This window comes from Nylanderia fulva, unplaced genomic scaffold (genome assembly GCF_048542155.1).
Source record: "Nylanderia fulva isolate GAGA-0341 unplaced genomic scaffold, ASM4854215v1 Scaffold19, whole genome shotgun sequence".
NCBI lineage: Eukaryota > Metazoa > Arthropoda > Insecta > Hymenoptera > Formicidae > Nylanderia > Nylanderia fulva.
The window spans coordinates 3,727,338-3,743,789 of record NW_028190161.1 but is presented as its reverse complement, the minus strand read 5'-3'; the positions used below and the strand labels follow the sequence as shown (position 1 = coordinate 3,743,789).

General features: G+C 34.4%; 2 protein-coding genes across 8 annotated transcripts in view; one reads left to right on the top strand and one right to left on the bottom strand.

Moving 5' to 3' along the window:
• Nucleotides 1–751: 751 nt before the first annotated feature.
• Nucleotides 752–13,925, top strand: LOC114935797 (uncharacterized). 2 transcript variants are annotated; one of them, XM_085481763.1, is made up of 6 exons: nucleotides 752–974; nucleotides 1,386–1,485; nucleotides 2,212–2,331; nucleotides 2,868–3,042; nucleotides 3,476–3,595; nucleotides 11,258–13,925. In XM_085481763.1, the coding sequence occupies exons 2-6, from the start codon at nucleotides 1,426–1,428 to the stop codon at nucleotides 12,133–12,135; spliced, it is 1,353 nt and encodes a 450-aa protein (XP_085337889.1). In that variant the 5' UTR covers nucleotides 752–974; nucleotides 1,386–1,425; the 3' UTR covers nucleotides 12,136–13,925. The 2 variants fall into 2 exon arrangements, with proteins under 2 accessions (XP_085337889.1, XP_085337888.1); XM_085481762.1 differs by lacking the exon at nucleotides 752–974 and adding an exon at nucleotides 1,165–1,254.
• Nucleotides 13,439–16,452, bottom strand: part of LOC114935742 (paired box protein Pax-6) — a 123,491-nt gene continuing 120,477 nt past the window's right edge. For 5 of the 6 annotated variants that reach the window (XM_085481758.1, XM_029308671.2, XM_085481761.1 and 2 more), the window contains one exon: nucleotides 13,439–15,980. In XM_085481758.1, coding sequence (XP_085337884.1) covers nucleotides 15,886–15,980 — 95 coding nt within the window. In that variant the 3' untranslated portion in view covers nucleotides 13,439–15,885. The remainder of the gene's footprint in view (nucleotides 15,981–16,452) is intronic. The other variant, XR_014924528.1, reaches the window with a different exon arrangement.

Here is a 16,452-nt window from a genome sequence, read left to right as displayed (position 1 = left end):
ATGTATAAAGAAAAACGAATATCACTTTCTCAATAAAGTTATAAAGAATTTAAGAGATAATGGAATGAATTTCGGTGCAATGCTAAAAAGTAAAACGTTCCTCTAAATCTCTTCCTCTAATCCTATTAATATTGTACTTTATATATTAATTCGTTACGTTTAATTAGATGTACTTATTTAATTATATTTACACACATGTATAATTGCATATATTTTTATAATTATTTTATATTTATTTATATATTATAATTAATTTATATTTATATTAAATAAGAAATATATATATATATATATATATATATATATATATGTATATATATTTCTTATTTCCTTTTCTTAGAAATATTTAAATGTAGATATACAATTTACACACATGTATAATCGTATATATTTTTATAATTAATTTATATTTATATTAAATAAGAAAGATATATATATATATATATTTTTCTTATTTTCTTTTCTTAGAAATATTTAAATGTAGATATACAAAAAGCTCAAAAGTCACTTTACCATTTAAAAATGTAATAAATAATTTTTTGTTTCTTAATTATTAATTTAAAATGCTTTTTAGGAAAAGCAGTGTGTCTGTCATCGCTTTTGAATAAGCCGCCACACCAGGCTGGGCAACGTTGACATTTGACATTAGTGCAGCAGACTGCAGCTGCAGGCCATTCGACATTCCAAACGTCCGAATCATCAGAGCGACCAATAGGAACGCTTTCTCGTCCATCCTGAATGATCGGGAACATTCCAAACGTCATTCAGAGTGCATCGTGCAACGTGCAAAAGTGACAGTTGGCAGCAGTGTCCACGAACGGAGTCGTGCAAGCACACGTTGAGGGGTATCGGCACTCACTGACGGTCGAGATCGACTGAGAGAGCGAGTCTGTGTTGTTTGAGTGGATTTCGTGTGTGCACACAAGAGGTTGTGAGGGAAAAAAAGGTGTCACCGTGGAACTCGCGGCGTCGAGGTACGTATTTGTATGTACACAGAATATCGACGATCGTATTATTATATACACGAGGCCTGGCGAAAACGCGTGGGGAGGACGAAAAAAAACTGAGTCGGGTCGCGCGATGACGATTCTCAAATATTGTTGTTGCCTCTTCGTCGTCGTTCCCGGAACGCGGCCTCTTTCCTCAGTTTAGTCAGCTCAGCTGCCTCGCGTACTTGTATGTACCTGGCCTTTCGTGTCCGATAATTGATCGTATACGAATTCCAAATCGCGCAATCATGTTCCGCACAAAATGGTAAACCTGCTTTCTTTCCCACATTTGGACCTCGATGTCTGTAAATTCGTCGATCGTTTTCGAAACTCGACGATGACGTTTTCTTCGCATAATTGACGCTATTTTAGAAAGAATTAATCTCTGTTTTTCAGCAAGGAGCACGATCACTCGTCCTTTTACAAGTTCTTACAAATGGAGCACAACCATAAGAATCTGGATTGTTATTTTTTTTACTATTCAACGTGCAAAAAGGTGAGCGAATCCTAAGCAAGTATAAGTTTCCCCCGAGCTGAAAAGCTCGCATTCCCCGCCTCCCGTTTAACGTTTATCTCGAGGGAGAAAAAAAATTCAATGTTACAGTCGTTCCATATTGCTCTGTCGAGCTCGCCGAGGTTAGGTCGCGGCCATTTTGATGCCATGTTGATAAGATTTTTTCTCAATACACTAAAAGTTCAAACATGTAATTTTTCAAATACCAGCATTGAAATTTGACTAAATTCATGTTGATTTCTCCATTTATTTCATTACTTATACGTAATACAGAGATATTTTATTCCGATTTTCTATTAAAATTTCGTTTATTGCATAAATATTTTGTCAGTCATGTGTGATTTTATAAACATAATAAAATTGTGTATGTACAGTTATTTTATCTGATTTTATTATTATATCTTAATGTTTATATGTATTTTCTTTTTGCTTTGATTTATATAATGATTGAATCATAATTTAAAATCTTATAGAATTCATACGTTTCTAAGTCATAAATAAATGATAAGTAATAGATGAATGATTAGATATTTTTCAATATCTTAAATATTGATGATGTAATTTGATAAACTATTGATTAGTCTCACTTGCAGTATTGATAACATGATTTGGCACTGCAAGTGTACATAATTATTCTTGTTAGTTACAACATTTTAGTTGAATTATTATTGATTAATTTTTACATTTAATCATTTTTTATTCTTACAGGGCGACTTTTGCCCATATAGACATGAACCATCTGCTCTAGGTTGTGAAACTACGTGCACATATTGGCAACAGGGAAATTGCCTTAATGAGCACTGTAATTTCAGACACATGGAATTAAAGGTAAATATTTTTACTAGATCAGCTTGTCACACTTGATCATGTGTTAAATAAACAATTCGGTTTGTAATAGTATATATTAATCTTAATAACGCAAACTTATATATTTATTGTTTCACATAATTTAATTCTATACATGTAATATAGTTTCACTGTCTCGTACAATGATAACACTTTTTATTTAACTCCACTGTTATGTGAAAATTTATAAATTCAAGTTATTTATCTTTCCTTTGTAAGTATCACAAAAACTGCTATGAACAATAAGTCTGGATATATTTTTTTAAATACTCATATATATAATTTGTATAATTATTATTACCTATATCTATCTGTCCTTAATTTAAAAATTAAATTTGTAGAGTTTAATGAATTAACATCTAAATAGCCTTATTTTTTAAAAAATAATTATTGAAATAAATAAAGAATGCTAGATTTAAAACAAAATAATTTGTACATATAGTGATATTTAGTCAAGATATTTTAAATAATAGAATTTTACAGATTATAAATAATTATATATATATATATTTTTTTAGAAAAATCGCAAGTCAATTCCTTGTTATTGGGAAACACAACCTGGAGGATGTAGAAAGCCACATTGTCCATTTTTGCATGCGACTGCACGCAATCTTTCCAATGACCCTATCAATCCTGTGAAGACCACAGAAGTAGCAACAAAATCACCTAACCAAGAATGGCTCAACCGTCAAGGTAGATGTTTTTATATTATAAAATAAATTGTTTAGATAGCAATGAGTGAAACTTGTTTGTTTAATTGCAACTTTAACTTTAAAAATTTTGAAAAAAGATTTGTATAAATTGTTTTACACATTAATTAATTATTCGCGAGTTGTTTCTATTTTGATAAAGAAACAGTAAAAATAATATTTTAGATTTATTTATATCAATACTATTTTAATTTATTTCAATTTATTTGTTCAATATTATTAACAAATTAGAAATTAACATTGCTTACTTAGAATTAATCTTATAGAATCATTTATATTTTTATCTTATAAAAAATGATAAGAATATGTAGAATAAGATAATTAGAGTATATAATTAATATAGCATTTATAGTAAAAACTATTGTTGTATATGGGCAAATATTTTAACATATTTACGTGTTTTTTATACTATAAAGATGACCCCAAGTATGATGGCAGCAGTACTACCGAGTCGGACCAAGGTAGAGGAAACAGCGAGGCCGGTAGTTTTATTGGTAGTCCCGCCGTTGATCCTCTCATCGTTAAATTTGAAGAAGGTATGAGGCTTTACTAGCCCCCCCGTCCATCTTTCAACGTACATTATCTTACGTCAGCTACTCTCTCTCTACCGCCTAGCTTGCAAACAAATATGAATCTCCCGAACGCGCTCGGTATCCCGAAAAACTTGACAATCCCTAACAATCCTAACAGCCTCAACATCCCCGGTAGCATCAGCGTAACAAATAACTTAAATGTACCACCGCCGACCAATTCGCAATCTTCTCCCTGCCATCACACACTGTCCTATCCGCATCATCAACAAAATTTACACTCTCATTCTCACTCTCCTGGGCAGTCTCTGTCATCGTTGCAAAATCAACAGAGCTCCCCGCTCCTCCAGCAAACGCCATACACGTCGATTCATACGCAGCAAACCCCACAACCGCAGACCTCCCGATTTCCCTTTCCGTTTCTCGGTATAACGTCGTACAGGAGATTTTAAAATCGACGAAAACTGTGTTGTAGTGTTTACCACGACATATGTATGATTTTCCTCGTTCGTCAACCAAGTGGCTGAAAAATACTTTCGAAGAATTCACGAATATTTAAAACCTTTCAAAGATTAAATTGTTATATTGACTATATCTCTGATATTGTCAGTACAGTTGAGATGATTTGAATACATTTCGTACAAGCAATGCTAATGAATTGCTTCGAAAGTATTTTCTGCGTAAAGAATAATGTGTGTATATCTTTCTATATATATAGCAGCGAAAAATACATAACGAAAAAATCCTATGTCGATTTTAACATAATATTTAATTCACGACGTTAGGTCATACTACATACACAGAATACATTCCCGATATTCAACCTCCATCATTTTTAATTTGTTTCGTAAAATGGATCGATGTAATCAGATGCAACTAATGCAAAAATATTCATGCTACTATATCGTATTATTGTGAATTGCAGAGATACGATTTTGTTAAAGATTCTCTTTTACATTGGTTGCTCTTATTGCGGCGATCATGTTTTATGTTTTGTGGGACTTATCAAATACAAGCTTATTTATTTGTTAATTTGTATGTTGTCATGGGGAAGAGGTATATAACATACACTATATCTACATAGATCGAATACACATTTTTAAAGCAAATTGGCACTTATCGGTAATTATAATATGATCAATTGCCCAATCGTATTAATCGATCTTATTGATAAATCTAGCACTCGTGTTGTCACGAAAAATTTAGTAGTGAATATCGATTTTTACAGGGGCTGCTATATCTAAACTTTGCCTAAATTAGCCCTCTAATCGCCTATGGCTATCTTTCTCCGGCTGCGGTCCAATCGGGCACGAATTACCAGAATGGTCAATGTTAAGAAAAATGAGGTTCAAGTGTCTTCGTCAATGTCTTCAAATGCTGAAAGATCGCGAAAGCGAGAACCGTGCTAGACGAAGAAGAAGATAGCTATGGGTCGTCGCTTTATCATACATACACACACGCATACATATGCACACAGAGACATACACGTACATACAAATAAATTTTTTTACATTAGAGATTTTGCTTTTAGTTGCGGAAAGCTGGAATTTCAATGTTAATCGGGTATTACTCTTGTAATACAACGAGTAAGCCCTGCTCGTTTTAGGTTTGCGTCTCTGACGAGAGAGTTTGTTTTGCTAGCATCTAGAAAGTTTATTTTAAATATTGCTCCGCGCCCCCCTCCCCTCCCCCTTCTTCCGAATGAGTGAATTTGCATCTCTTGCGTGGCCGATTGAAGGAATATTATATATAAGTAGCATATATATACATATACACATATATGTATATATATATATATATATATATATATATATATATATATATATTCAGATTAGTCAACATGTACATCTCATTAAAAAAAGAAGGAAAAAAAGAATCCTGCGTATTATCGGTCACGTTTTGGGCTGAAATAAGTGCAATGGCGGAGAGTAGGAAATATAATTGTTTATGTTCGAACCAATAAGCGCGCGAGCATGTACGCTTTCTTTGATGTCACGTACTTTATTATTATGCGTGATGTAGAAGGAGAAGGAAGATAAGGATAACGAGAGGAAGAAAATGAGAGAGAGAGAGAAAGAGAGAGAGAGAGAGATAAAGAGAGAAAGAGGGAGAGAGAGATGGAGAAAAAGAGAGTGAGAAAGAGAGGGAGAGAATGAATGAATGATTGACTAGAGAAATGGATAGAGAGGCGAAAGAAAGAGATTTATATTTAATAATATTCGCGCGCGAATCCGTGTTTAAAGATTTAGACAGATTCCAATCGCGTCCTAGCCTTGTGTTTTACGCGTGCACGAATAATAATGCCTTCATATGTTTTGGCTTCTCACGTGAATTTGAGAATTTCAGGACGGCGAATATGGGAATAACGTGATAATCGCGCTTCGCACGGAGCTTTGCGCCGGACGATAATTACGCAAATTTTCGCAGACCACGATAATTCCGATAATGTTGTGTCCTAACAACAAAGGAAATTGATAGAAAAAAAAAAAAAAAAAAATGAAGTATATAGATTTTAACACGTAAGTCAAGCGTGATCTTTTAACGCTCTAAAGAGAACGTCTAACAATTCGGCTTATTGTTAGAAGCTTGCTTTCTATACGTGATAATTAAAATATTAAACGCCGAGGACGTTTATCATAATATATCGAAGAAAAGAATACACGCGCGCGCGATTGCCAAGAGAATATTAACGTATTATACTGATTCACTTTTTACGAGTTTCCGAATGATAATAGGATATAATATAACCCTTAATTGAGGCGTTGAGAACGAAAATTGGAGGTAACACAATTAAAAAAAAAAATTAGTTTAATATTGATAATATAGCGAAAAGTTTCACACAATTTAAACACTTAGCTTTTATTTTTTCAGCAACACACAAATGTAATCCTTTGTTTTCAGCGCCTCAATTCTTCTAATATATCGCACGTTTGATCTTGCGGGCTCGTTAGATCAGCAGAAAGATTTAAAAGAAGCTATTACTCATTAAATAATTTGTCAAATTATTAATCTTGCACCGATGGAAAATTTTATAATCAGGGAAAATGTATGTATATATATTGTATACTGATCTTTTACAATAGTATATAAATCGCATCACTGCTGAACGAAAAAAAGAATGGACAGAAAATAAAACGTAAGGGAACATGAAGAAGAAGAACGTAAATTATTTAGGAAGACTCTGCCGGTTTTCCCGGGTTTTCGATAGCGAACTTTTTTTTCGAATCAACGGTGCATATGATAACTTGATAGACTAAATGATATAGGAGGCAAAGCATCCTATCGTTGTAAAACATACACGCGGCGAAAAAAGAAAAGAAATTATAAAATTTTATGAGGAAATTATTGAAATAAAGTCGAGTTGGGTGAGCATGTAATAGAAAGAAAGAAAGAGAGAGAAAGAGAGTGTGTATGAATGAGACTGAAAGGAGAAAGAAAGACCTTAAATTAATAGATTGAATGCAAATACACATCACATATATATTTAACGCGTATTTTTGCGCGAAATACAGGATGCGAAATAGAAAACTAATAATTTTTCTTATACAGCGATATGTTTTACACGCATATATGTATATATATATATGTGTATATATATATAATATATATATATATATATATATATATATTATATTATATTTAAATATATATTAGAGAATTATATATGTATTTTTTTTTAGTATGATCGAGATTATTGTCGATATATAAAGGACTGTCGGCTTCTTTTTTTAATACTTGTGTATTCAACTCACGATTTTTCGCGCAAAATTAGCTCGTGTATTTCAATCGGCGAGAATTTTGTGCCGTATAGATAAGTCGTCAGTCTGTTTTGTGTTCGCATAAATGCCGTACAGAGTCGTGTTTTTTTTCTTACGAGGTATTTTTTAACAGGTAAATTAAAATAAACGCCAATTATAGGCGATTATCCGGATAGATTTGCGACGATACGTTTCTCCTTTAAAAAAGAACGGAGAACGACGGGTAGATCTTCCAAGAAAGGGGCGAGTTTGATCGAACCTGGATCTAGAAAATCTATGTACAAAAAAAAAGATAAAACGTACAGAATTATGAAATATGGTTGCGCGTGTGAGTTTGAAAGGCAAAAGAGTTTAGTAATGAGTATGAATATGAAAAAAAAATTGCGAGGATGGCTATCGAAAGAGAGGGAGAAAGGAAGAATGTGTGTCTGATAAATAGATGCGAGAGATATATAAGTATGAAAAAAATAAGGACCGCAGCGAGATGATGGGTCCTGTCATTGTCCTTCGACGAGGGGTCTTTATCTGTGCGAATAGAGTCTTGAAGGACGAAGCGATCAACCACGCGCGTGTGCGTGGGAGAGATCGTGGGTTTCCCTTGTATTTAACATCTATTCTCAATTATTAATTATATCGAAAGCCGAAAGGCTTTTTAATCGAAGGATTCTGCAGGCCTATTCCGTAACTTTTGATGCACGGTGCATTATAACTATAACACATTTTTTTCACATAGATTTCACGAGTTCTGGTCACGCATGCATTATTATTAATTATGATGCATGCGTTCGAAGTTGCAGAATAGGCCTGCTTAGTCGCGATGACGATGATACCGCGAGCTCGCCGCGCGCCGCTAGATCTTTTTCTTCTGGTCAGCGAGTCGCTCGTTCTGCATCATCTGCGTCGATCGATCAGTTTACGGTATAATCGTTGGCCGTAAAATAAATTATCATTATATAGGCGGTCGTGCCACGGGCTCGTGATGCTCGTTGTCTCACTCGGACTGCGACTCAGTAAGCGACGAGCGGTAGATCTTGACGAAAGTGTATGCGATTGTCTCCTCTCGATTGCGATTAAGTTGGCGATTTATGCAAGATGCGTATATCCGTCGTCCGGATATCGTCATTATTCACCGATCGTATTGTAAGTCTAAATTTCGAGAGACAGCGAGTATATCTGCGCGATGTTCTCTTTATTACATCGCCCCACAGCCTGTGACTCATTTAAACTTGTCCGCGTTATATGCGTGCGCGCACTTGAAAAGGTGCGTATGTGAGAGCGTAAACTGAAAGGCAAAAGATAGAGAGAGTGTATGAGAACACAGAGAATATTTTATATTATATACATATATATATATATATATATATATATATATATATAATATACTATATATATATTATATATGTTACATGAGTAAAGGAGGCGATTGCGTGCAACGCGATTTTCGCCTCTCGATCTTCGTTTTGTGTAAGATCATTGTTTATAGCGATTTGTTAGTTTGATTTTTTTGTCTGCAATTTTTCTCTTCCTGTGATTTTTAAGAGAGTGAAAAGAAAGCGACGAGCAGCACCATCATCATTGTATATGTATATATCTCGCGATTTTTGCGCCATCGACCCTCTTGCATTCGACGAGGAAGGATCGTTCGGCTCTCGACTTGACGGGGCTGATCAGCTGATCAGCTGTCAACTCGATCAGCTGATTTGTCGCAGTGCGAATAAATAACGGCGTTGCTCTTTTTTCTCAAGAAGATAAATAAAAATAAATTAACTAATTAATTAAATTGTATGATAGTACGATCTGTCAGAGAATGTCACTTGGAATGCAGACTTTGTCGATGCGCGAATAATCGCGAGAACATGTCAGAGAGCGAATTGTTGTCGATCGTTTCTCTCCGATTCTTTGCTCTCGCGCTCGAGTCTCTCGTCGACTAAATCTCTAAACGACTGTCTCCGATTGTTATAATAACTTTATATCCTTTTACCCGCGTTTTTCTCTGACTTCCCTCGACTCGCGACATCGAACGACACCTTTCGTCGTGCAGATGTTCATTGAGTCGCGAGCGACTTTTTCACGGCCGTACGCGCGACCGGAGCCCATCCCCTAGTTTTCTCTTATTAATGTTCTTTCTCGTTATTTCATTTGGTTCTTCTCTCTTTTAGTTTTCCTTGTTTTTCCCTACGCATTTTGGCCTCGGTCGCGTGGCGATCATTCGACGAACCTTTAATTCGTTCAAGTAACGAATTGTCGACGTGAGTCGCGATTCGCGGATGTAAAGACAAGATCGTACCCGCGAATCGGGATCTTCGGTCTGTCTCGTGGACGAAAAACAGACGTCCGCAGTGCGGATGTTCGGAATATGCGATCCCTCAAAATCGGGATTGAGATTGTGACGACGAAAAATGACAGACGTCCGCGATCGTCCTTACGTCGACTCGTTACGACTTCTCTCGTCTTGAACGCGAATGACAGAGAAGAGACAAACAAATAAACAAAAAAAAATGAAAAAAAAATGAAAGAGCCTTTTTTCTCAGCCGATCGATGGCTGCGAATATGTGGAAGAGGAGAAAGATTGATTGATGCTAAAGAGTATAAGCGATGCGCAATTTAACTATAACGAATTGATGTAAGCGAATGGAAAAATCAATACTTTTCATTGAGAAGATATCTGGATTTCAATAAACTTGATACCTCGAAAACCATCCGGACAATCGACCCGGAGAGCTGAGCATATAACCGATACATAATTATACATATATAAGGTGACAAGTTTTTTGTCCCTGGCATTTATCCGGCAAAATGCTCCTCTCAATGGGTCTTCTTATTTCACTTCTTTCCGATTCCATTGACCGTAATTTCATCTTTCGATTATTTTGAAAAAAAAATTACTTTCGGTATAATTTTTGATCCCTACGATTTAGTCAAGATTTCTCCGACTTTGTGCGTTTTTTTTTTTTTAAACTACATAAATTTTTTTGACTATAAAATTGTTATATAAATTGTACAAGTAAGTATTGTGCTCGAAGTGTGAATTAAAGTGTGTCAACGATAAGAAGCATTTCCGTTTTGCACAATTTCGTATCCGGCAGCGCAAAAGAGAGATCTGCGGAGAAATCAATTTTAAATTGATAGAGATAAGAGAGAGGAAAATCGCGGAAAAAAGAAATGTATATATGACGAGAAAGGAAGAGAGAGAGAAGTGAAATTTCTTGACTGTATTAAGGATGTTATGGATTAAAGCTCGAAGAAATGTGCGAAGGAGAGGATATTACACAATGAATTCGAAGTTAAGATGTAAGAGTAAAATCGAGAAAACAGAAGGAAAAAAGATAATGAGAAGGATGCGCTTAGAGATTAATCAAGATTTCAAGAAGAAAAAGAATGTCGATTACGAAAACTATCGAATCCTATCCAGATTTTCCTAATACAGAGCGTGCAAAACTCGAGATTATAATTTACAATATAAAAAAGAGCATTTTTTGAAAAAAATTGCGATTGCCTGCGAAGAAAAATCTGATACACGATATATATAGATCATTCTAATTTTCGATTATATAAAGTATATTAAGTCCACAATTTCTGAGAATGATGGATGAAAAATAAATTACCGAAATCGTAATCGGCAGATAATCTATAGTTAATAATCCAAAGAGAGAGAGAGAGAGAGAGAGAGAGAGAGAGAGAGAGAGAGAGAGAGAGAGCGAGAGAGGGAGAGAAAGATAAGTGCAAGAGGAGCGAGAGAAAGGGGGAGAGAGAGAGAGAGAGAGAGAGAAAGCTGATTATATCTAATATTAATGGCCATCAACACAAGTGATGCCTTCCTCGGGCCATCCAGACGATTATTTGATCCAACGTACATATCTTCGTATGTTTCTATTATTTGATCCAAACTATCTTCGTATGTTTCTTCCAGAATCCGATAATGAAAGTGCACCGTCACCGGTAAAATCGCAGCCCAAGGTTCCATACTGCAAGACCTACGAACAGATGAGACTAGAGGAGATCCAGGCGGAGAGCGCGGCTTATTACTCATACGAGGCCGGAAACGATGCTAAACTTTTCCGCAATCAGGCGGATATTGGCAACGCTAGGAGGATCTCTAATCGATGGGTGAATTCACTCAAGGTAGAACAACCGGTGAAGGATTTGGACTTTCAAGTGTTGAGCCTGGAGGAGATTCGACGACGAAAGAAGGAGAAAGAGCTGGTCGCTAAAGTTTTAATGGATACGTCGGACGAAATTCAAACGAAGCCTCCATCACCGATCGAAATAACTAGAACCACAAAAAAGCGTTCGATCGAGTGCATTGAAGGAAGCTCGGTTAGTCCTACCAAGAAGCGCAGGATCAGCTCCGAGTTCGCCAAGAGTAGCGAACCCATCATCAAGACGCCACCGATAAAGCTGCGAAGGACTCTAAAAAGCGTTAGTATGGCAAATGAGACCGAGACTGAATCATGCAAAGATACAGCCGGGATGGTGAAAGGTCAAGATGATGAGATATCATGTCGCGAGAGGCTGGAGAGCCACAGCAACGAGTCTGTTAACGCGAACAGGAGAAGCGAGGTGGAGGTCAGACTATGCGACAGCAGTACAAATGAGGAGAAAACTCAAACGCAACCGGAACAAGCGATGGATGACAGGAAATCGGTCGCCACGTACACGATGGAGGATATCATAAGCAGTGCGCTATTGACCGGTCAATCGTATACGAACACCGAGGATGAGTATCTAAGATTAGACTATCCGACGTCCGATGATATTATGAAAGATATCGAAGACTTGCTCAAGTAGGAAAATTGCGGTTTAAGCGACCTTAGACGAACTTATGCATAAGTAGAGATACTCCACTCACTGAGGATTATATTCTACTCTTCTTCTTCAAGGTTCAAAAATATTTAAAAAAATTTGATATAAAAATATTATCTATTCTCTTTTTATAGTATTTAAATAGACATAAATTAAAAAGCACTTAAAAAAGAAAGGATTATATTACGATCTCTTATATCGTTATAATTAGTTAATTGATTATTCATATTAGAGTTTCATTTTAATTTCTGAAACTTGTTATGTGTTATTATATTTCGAAATATAGCAAATTACAAATATTAGTTTCAATATGTACATAAATTAGCATTTCTCTTATATCTGATCTCAATAATAATTCATAATTTTTTAATTATGAAATTCTCGAGAAAAATTGAAATAATAAATATAATATTCTACACGATATATTTTGGACGTGTAGAGTATAAACATCACTTAGAGAGAATGAATGAAAGTTAAATTAAAATCTAGTAATCAGATTAATGCAGAATGATATTTCATTGCACAAGTCGAGATTAATAGATAGTAGATCTTATTTGAAATGCACACAAAATATTAAAAAAAAATGTAAATTCTATACTTCAAAGTTTTAATACTTACTTCAATCGATATTATATATGTCTTTGACGTTGAGATTCCTGATCCCTTATTGACGTCATATCATATTGAAGTATGTCAAATCGTGTGAAATTATTTTCTTGCATAATATGAAAATTGTGCAAGAAAATAATTGAAAATTGTGCAAAATAAATCAATTTAAAAAAAATTTATTTTGTTATAATATTGATTAGTAAATTAAATCGAAGATTATTTTTTTGATTCGCGTTAAATTAAAATAAATAGCTGATATTTAATCAACTATCGCAGGAATTTTTATTGAAAATAAGATTGCAATATAAATTATATATGCATTTAGGGCCGGTTGTTCCAACTCTTGGCAAGTTTTAGCCGACAAGTAGTATATCTTTGTCTCCTTTTTTAGAACTGATCTGAAAAGAGACGAAAATATGCTATCTGTGAGGTAAAAATTACCGAAAAGTTGGAAAAATCGGCTCTTAGTATTAAAAAAAATTTTCAGTATATTTTACCGAGTCTATAAAATGCGAGTGATAACATACGATAAATGTATTTCAACATTTCGTAAAAAAAAATTTCTTCATAATTCAATATGATTATAGGAAACGGGAGCCTTAAAGATTTAGGCCATATCGAATGTATTTATTATATATTATTATTTTTAAAGCCTGTAAACATTTCTTTTTGTACCAAATTACGTGATAACTATAATAATGTTATAGTTATATAGAATTATATGATAATATTATGTGCGTGCACGTACACACACTGTTGCAATTTTGCAATAAATGTCTGCTGGAGTTTATATAACTCTGGTATTACTTCTTCTATTCAATAATTCACTAATATATCACAAAGGCATAATTTTATTTTAGATAAGCTCAGAGAAAGAATTAAACATGTACATTTTTATTATTTGTACATTTTTATAATCTTTATTGATATTTAATAATTAATTGAGTATAATCAAAGCACAACTTTGTCACATTAGTACTAATTTAAACTTATCCACAAAGTGTTTTTTTTTACTCGTAGAAGTAATCCAGGATTAAACGCGCCAGCAGATCTATATCGCAATAGATAATTTCTAGTGAGGATTTAGGAAATACAACGTGTCTTCGAATTGTAAATTAATTATTAAGTCGAAATAAATATACAATTGTTACATTTGCAAGGTAAAACGATGATCTCTTTCTGCTTGCACACATTCCGCTTTCCTTTATTTCTTATAATTGGTTCAATTGTTTCGATTTGGACGATAATATAGGAGGGATCGTTGATATCTTTGCGATTATCGATTATGCTAAGAGGATTAACGAAACGGCATCGAGATACATATGAATTATCGGATCGAGATGAACACGTTCGGGAAGGAGTTGCGCTTGATTTCTAATAGGAAATCGCACGATCGTTATTTATCTTGATTTACAGTCGATATCCAATATTAGATACATGATTTACTCTCTGCAATTAAATATTTGATACAGCAAGAACGAATGTATAGGATCTCGCAAACGAATTCTCCGATTAGAAAACAAGCATTGAGAGAATTCTCGATTAAATGTACATACTATTTATTTAGAATGCATAATCGTACGCTTAACATATCTGGCCTAAGGGAAATCACAATCGGCATTTTCGGTTCTTCTTTTTTTCTCTTTTTCTTTTTCTCTCACTCTCTCTCTCTCTCTCTCTCTCTCTCTCTCTCTCCTTCTCTCTCGAACCTTGCACCGAATATAAATTACGAATTGATTTTATCAAGTGTATTTAGAGAATTATAGAGTCAACTATGTATATATTTATATATAAATGACTGGGTCGAGATATTCTTACGATGTACACACAACAAACTCACGTTTATTATCTCCTGATTCTCTCCGCTCTGTTTTACACGAGTATAAATAATAACGTAATACCGACTTAGAAACTATTTTTATTTCCCTTTCTCTCGCCTACAAGAATTACATCTACGAAACGTTGCGAATAAAAACTGCGAGAATTCTCGAGAGCGATTTTTCTCTCTTTTTCCCCTCTCCGATTTTCACGCTAATTATTTTTACACGAGTTGCACATTGCCGATGATTCATATTTTTTTTCACCGCGTCTCACCTTGCCCGATTCTATTTCAAAGATATTGGAAGTATAATTGTATACGAATAAAATGAAGCTGTGTAATTATAAAATTGTGCATACGTGGATGTGTGATATTTTAAAAGATTTTCTTCATATACATCTTGCCGATCATTGATATTGATACATTATAATAAAAAAATTACCACGAGTTGATTGACATGACATATCTTACAAAGATTGTGTGTTCTTATGAGTTATTGGATTTTTAATGAAGCGTTTCGAAATAAAATAGAGAAATATCTCTTTGCGTATGTTTATGTTATACCAACATTGTTAGTGAAAATTGCGAGAAAGCAGCATTTGTCTATAAATAAATAAAGGGACTCGATCGGGAAGATGTTAATCGTAAGTGTAAATATTAATTTTTGTTACAGGATATTAGGAATTTAATTTTAACGCTGAATAAGATTCATATCACCATACACAGAAATTGATTAATCCGCTTATTGTAATCCAATTCGGTCACATATTTGTTTTGCAATTATACATATAATTACTACATCGATTTATCATCAATACACAAACAGAGATTTGATCAGAATCATTTAGTTATAAATTTAGTTTTTCATCTTCACCGATAGTATAGAGCGGATTCTTTTCGTCTTGAATGATTTTCTCATACAAGTAAATATCAGCGAATTCACAGACAATGTTGTTTCTTCAAGAAGAGTTTCTGTGTGTGAAATAATGTTCATGACTTTGCGTACTTGCCTTACAGAAAACGGAAACAGTGGACGCGAACACGGACAAATCAAACTCGTTTCCACGCAGAGCTTTGGCTTAAACGAAACGCACGGGTGTGATGATCAGCTCGCTTCGATTTCTTTTTTGCTACGAGACAGAGTCGCACGCACAAACAATCAACATCATAACGTGCGGAGACTTCGCACTACGATCACGCGTAACCGTGCGTGTCGTTCTTTCTTTTTTTTTTTACGATAACGTAAACTAGATAGACGAAGAAGCTCAAGTCTACGGAGACGAGGTCGACGTCGACGACCACCACGGTCACTGTAGCCTCGGTGACCAATATTGCGCCGCCATATCGGGTGCCGGTTGACCTGGTACCGCGATCGGCACACTCACGCCAGGCGATATTAGACCTGCAAGAGAATTCGTTTGACATTCTAATAAATTTCATAAAATATTTTGCGTGCAAAAAAAATTATGTGCAACTTCTCTTGTGTGCTAGTTCTTTCGATAAAAATTTACATATAATTTCGCAACTGATTTTAACACATATGAAGCTATTAATAAATGTTAGTAATGATGAGAGATAAAAGAAGGTTTAGATTTATTTCTTGAGATGCTGTTTGTGTCCATCTGTCTATTCGCTAAATATTATTTTATCATCTCATCATTATTAAGAGATATGTGTAATAGCACACAAAATTAGTTCATAGATGAGCAATAATAATAACAGTATAAATACATACGTTGTATTGTATTTTTGTATGATAAAAATTATTTTTAATACACGTTAATTTTGTACAACGCGCAATTATGCTCTGTCAACATAAATTGAGCATCACTCTACTAACACCTACAATCCATTAACTAGAAATAAGAAGCGCT

Coding starts and splice junctions, on each gene's coding strand:
- LOC114935797 (XM_085481762.1), top strand. Junction 2,332..2,867: donor TCAGACACATGGAATTAAAG/GTAAATATTTTT, acceptor ATATTTTTTTAG/AAAAATCGCAAGTCAATTCC. Junction 3,596..11,257: donor CATCGTTAAATTTGAAGAAG/GTATGAGGCTTT, acceptor TGTTTCTTCCAG/AATCCGATAATGAAAGTGCA.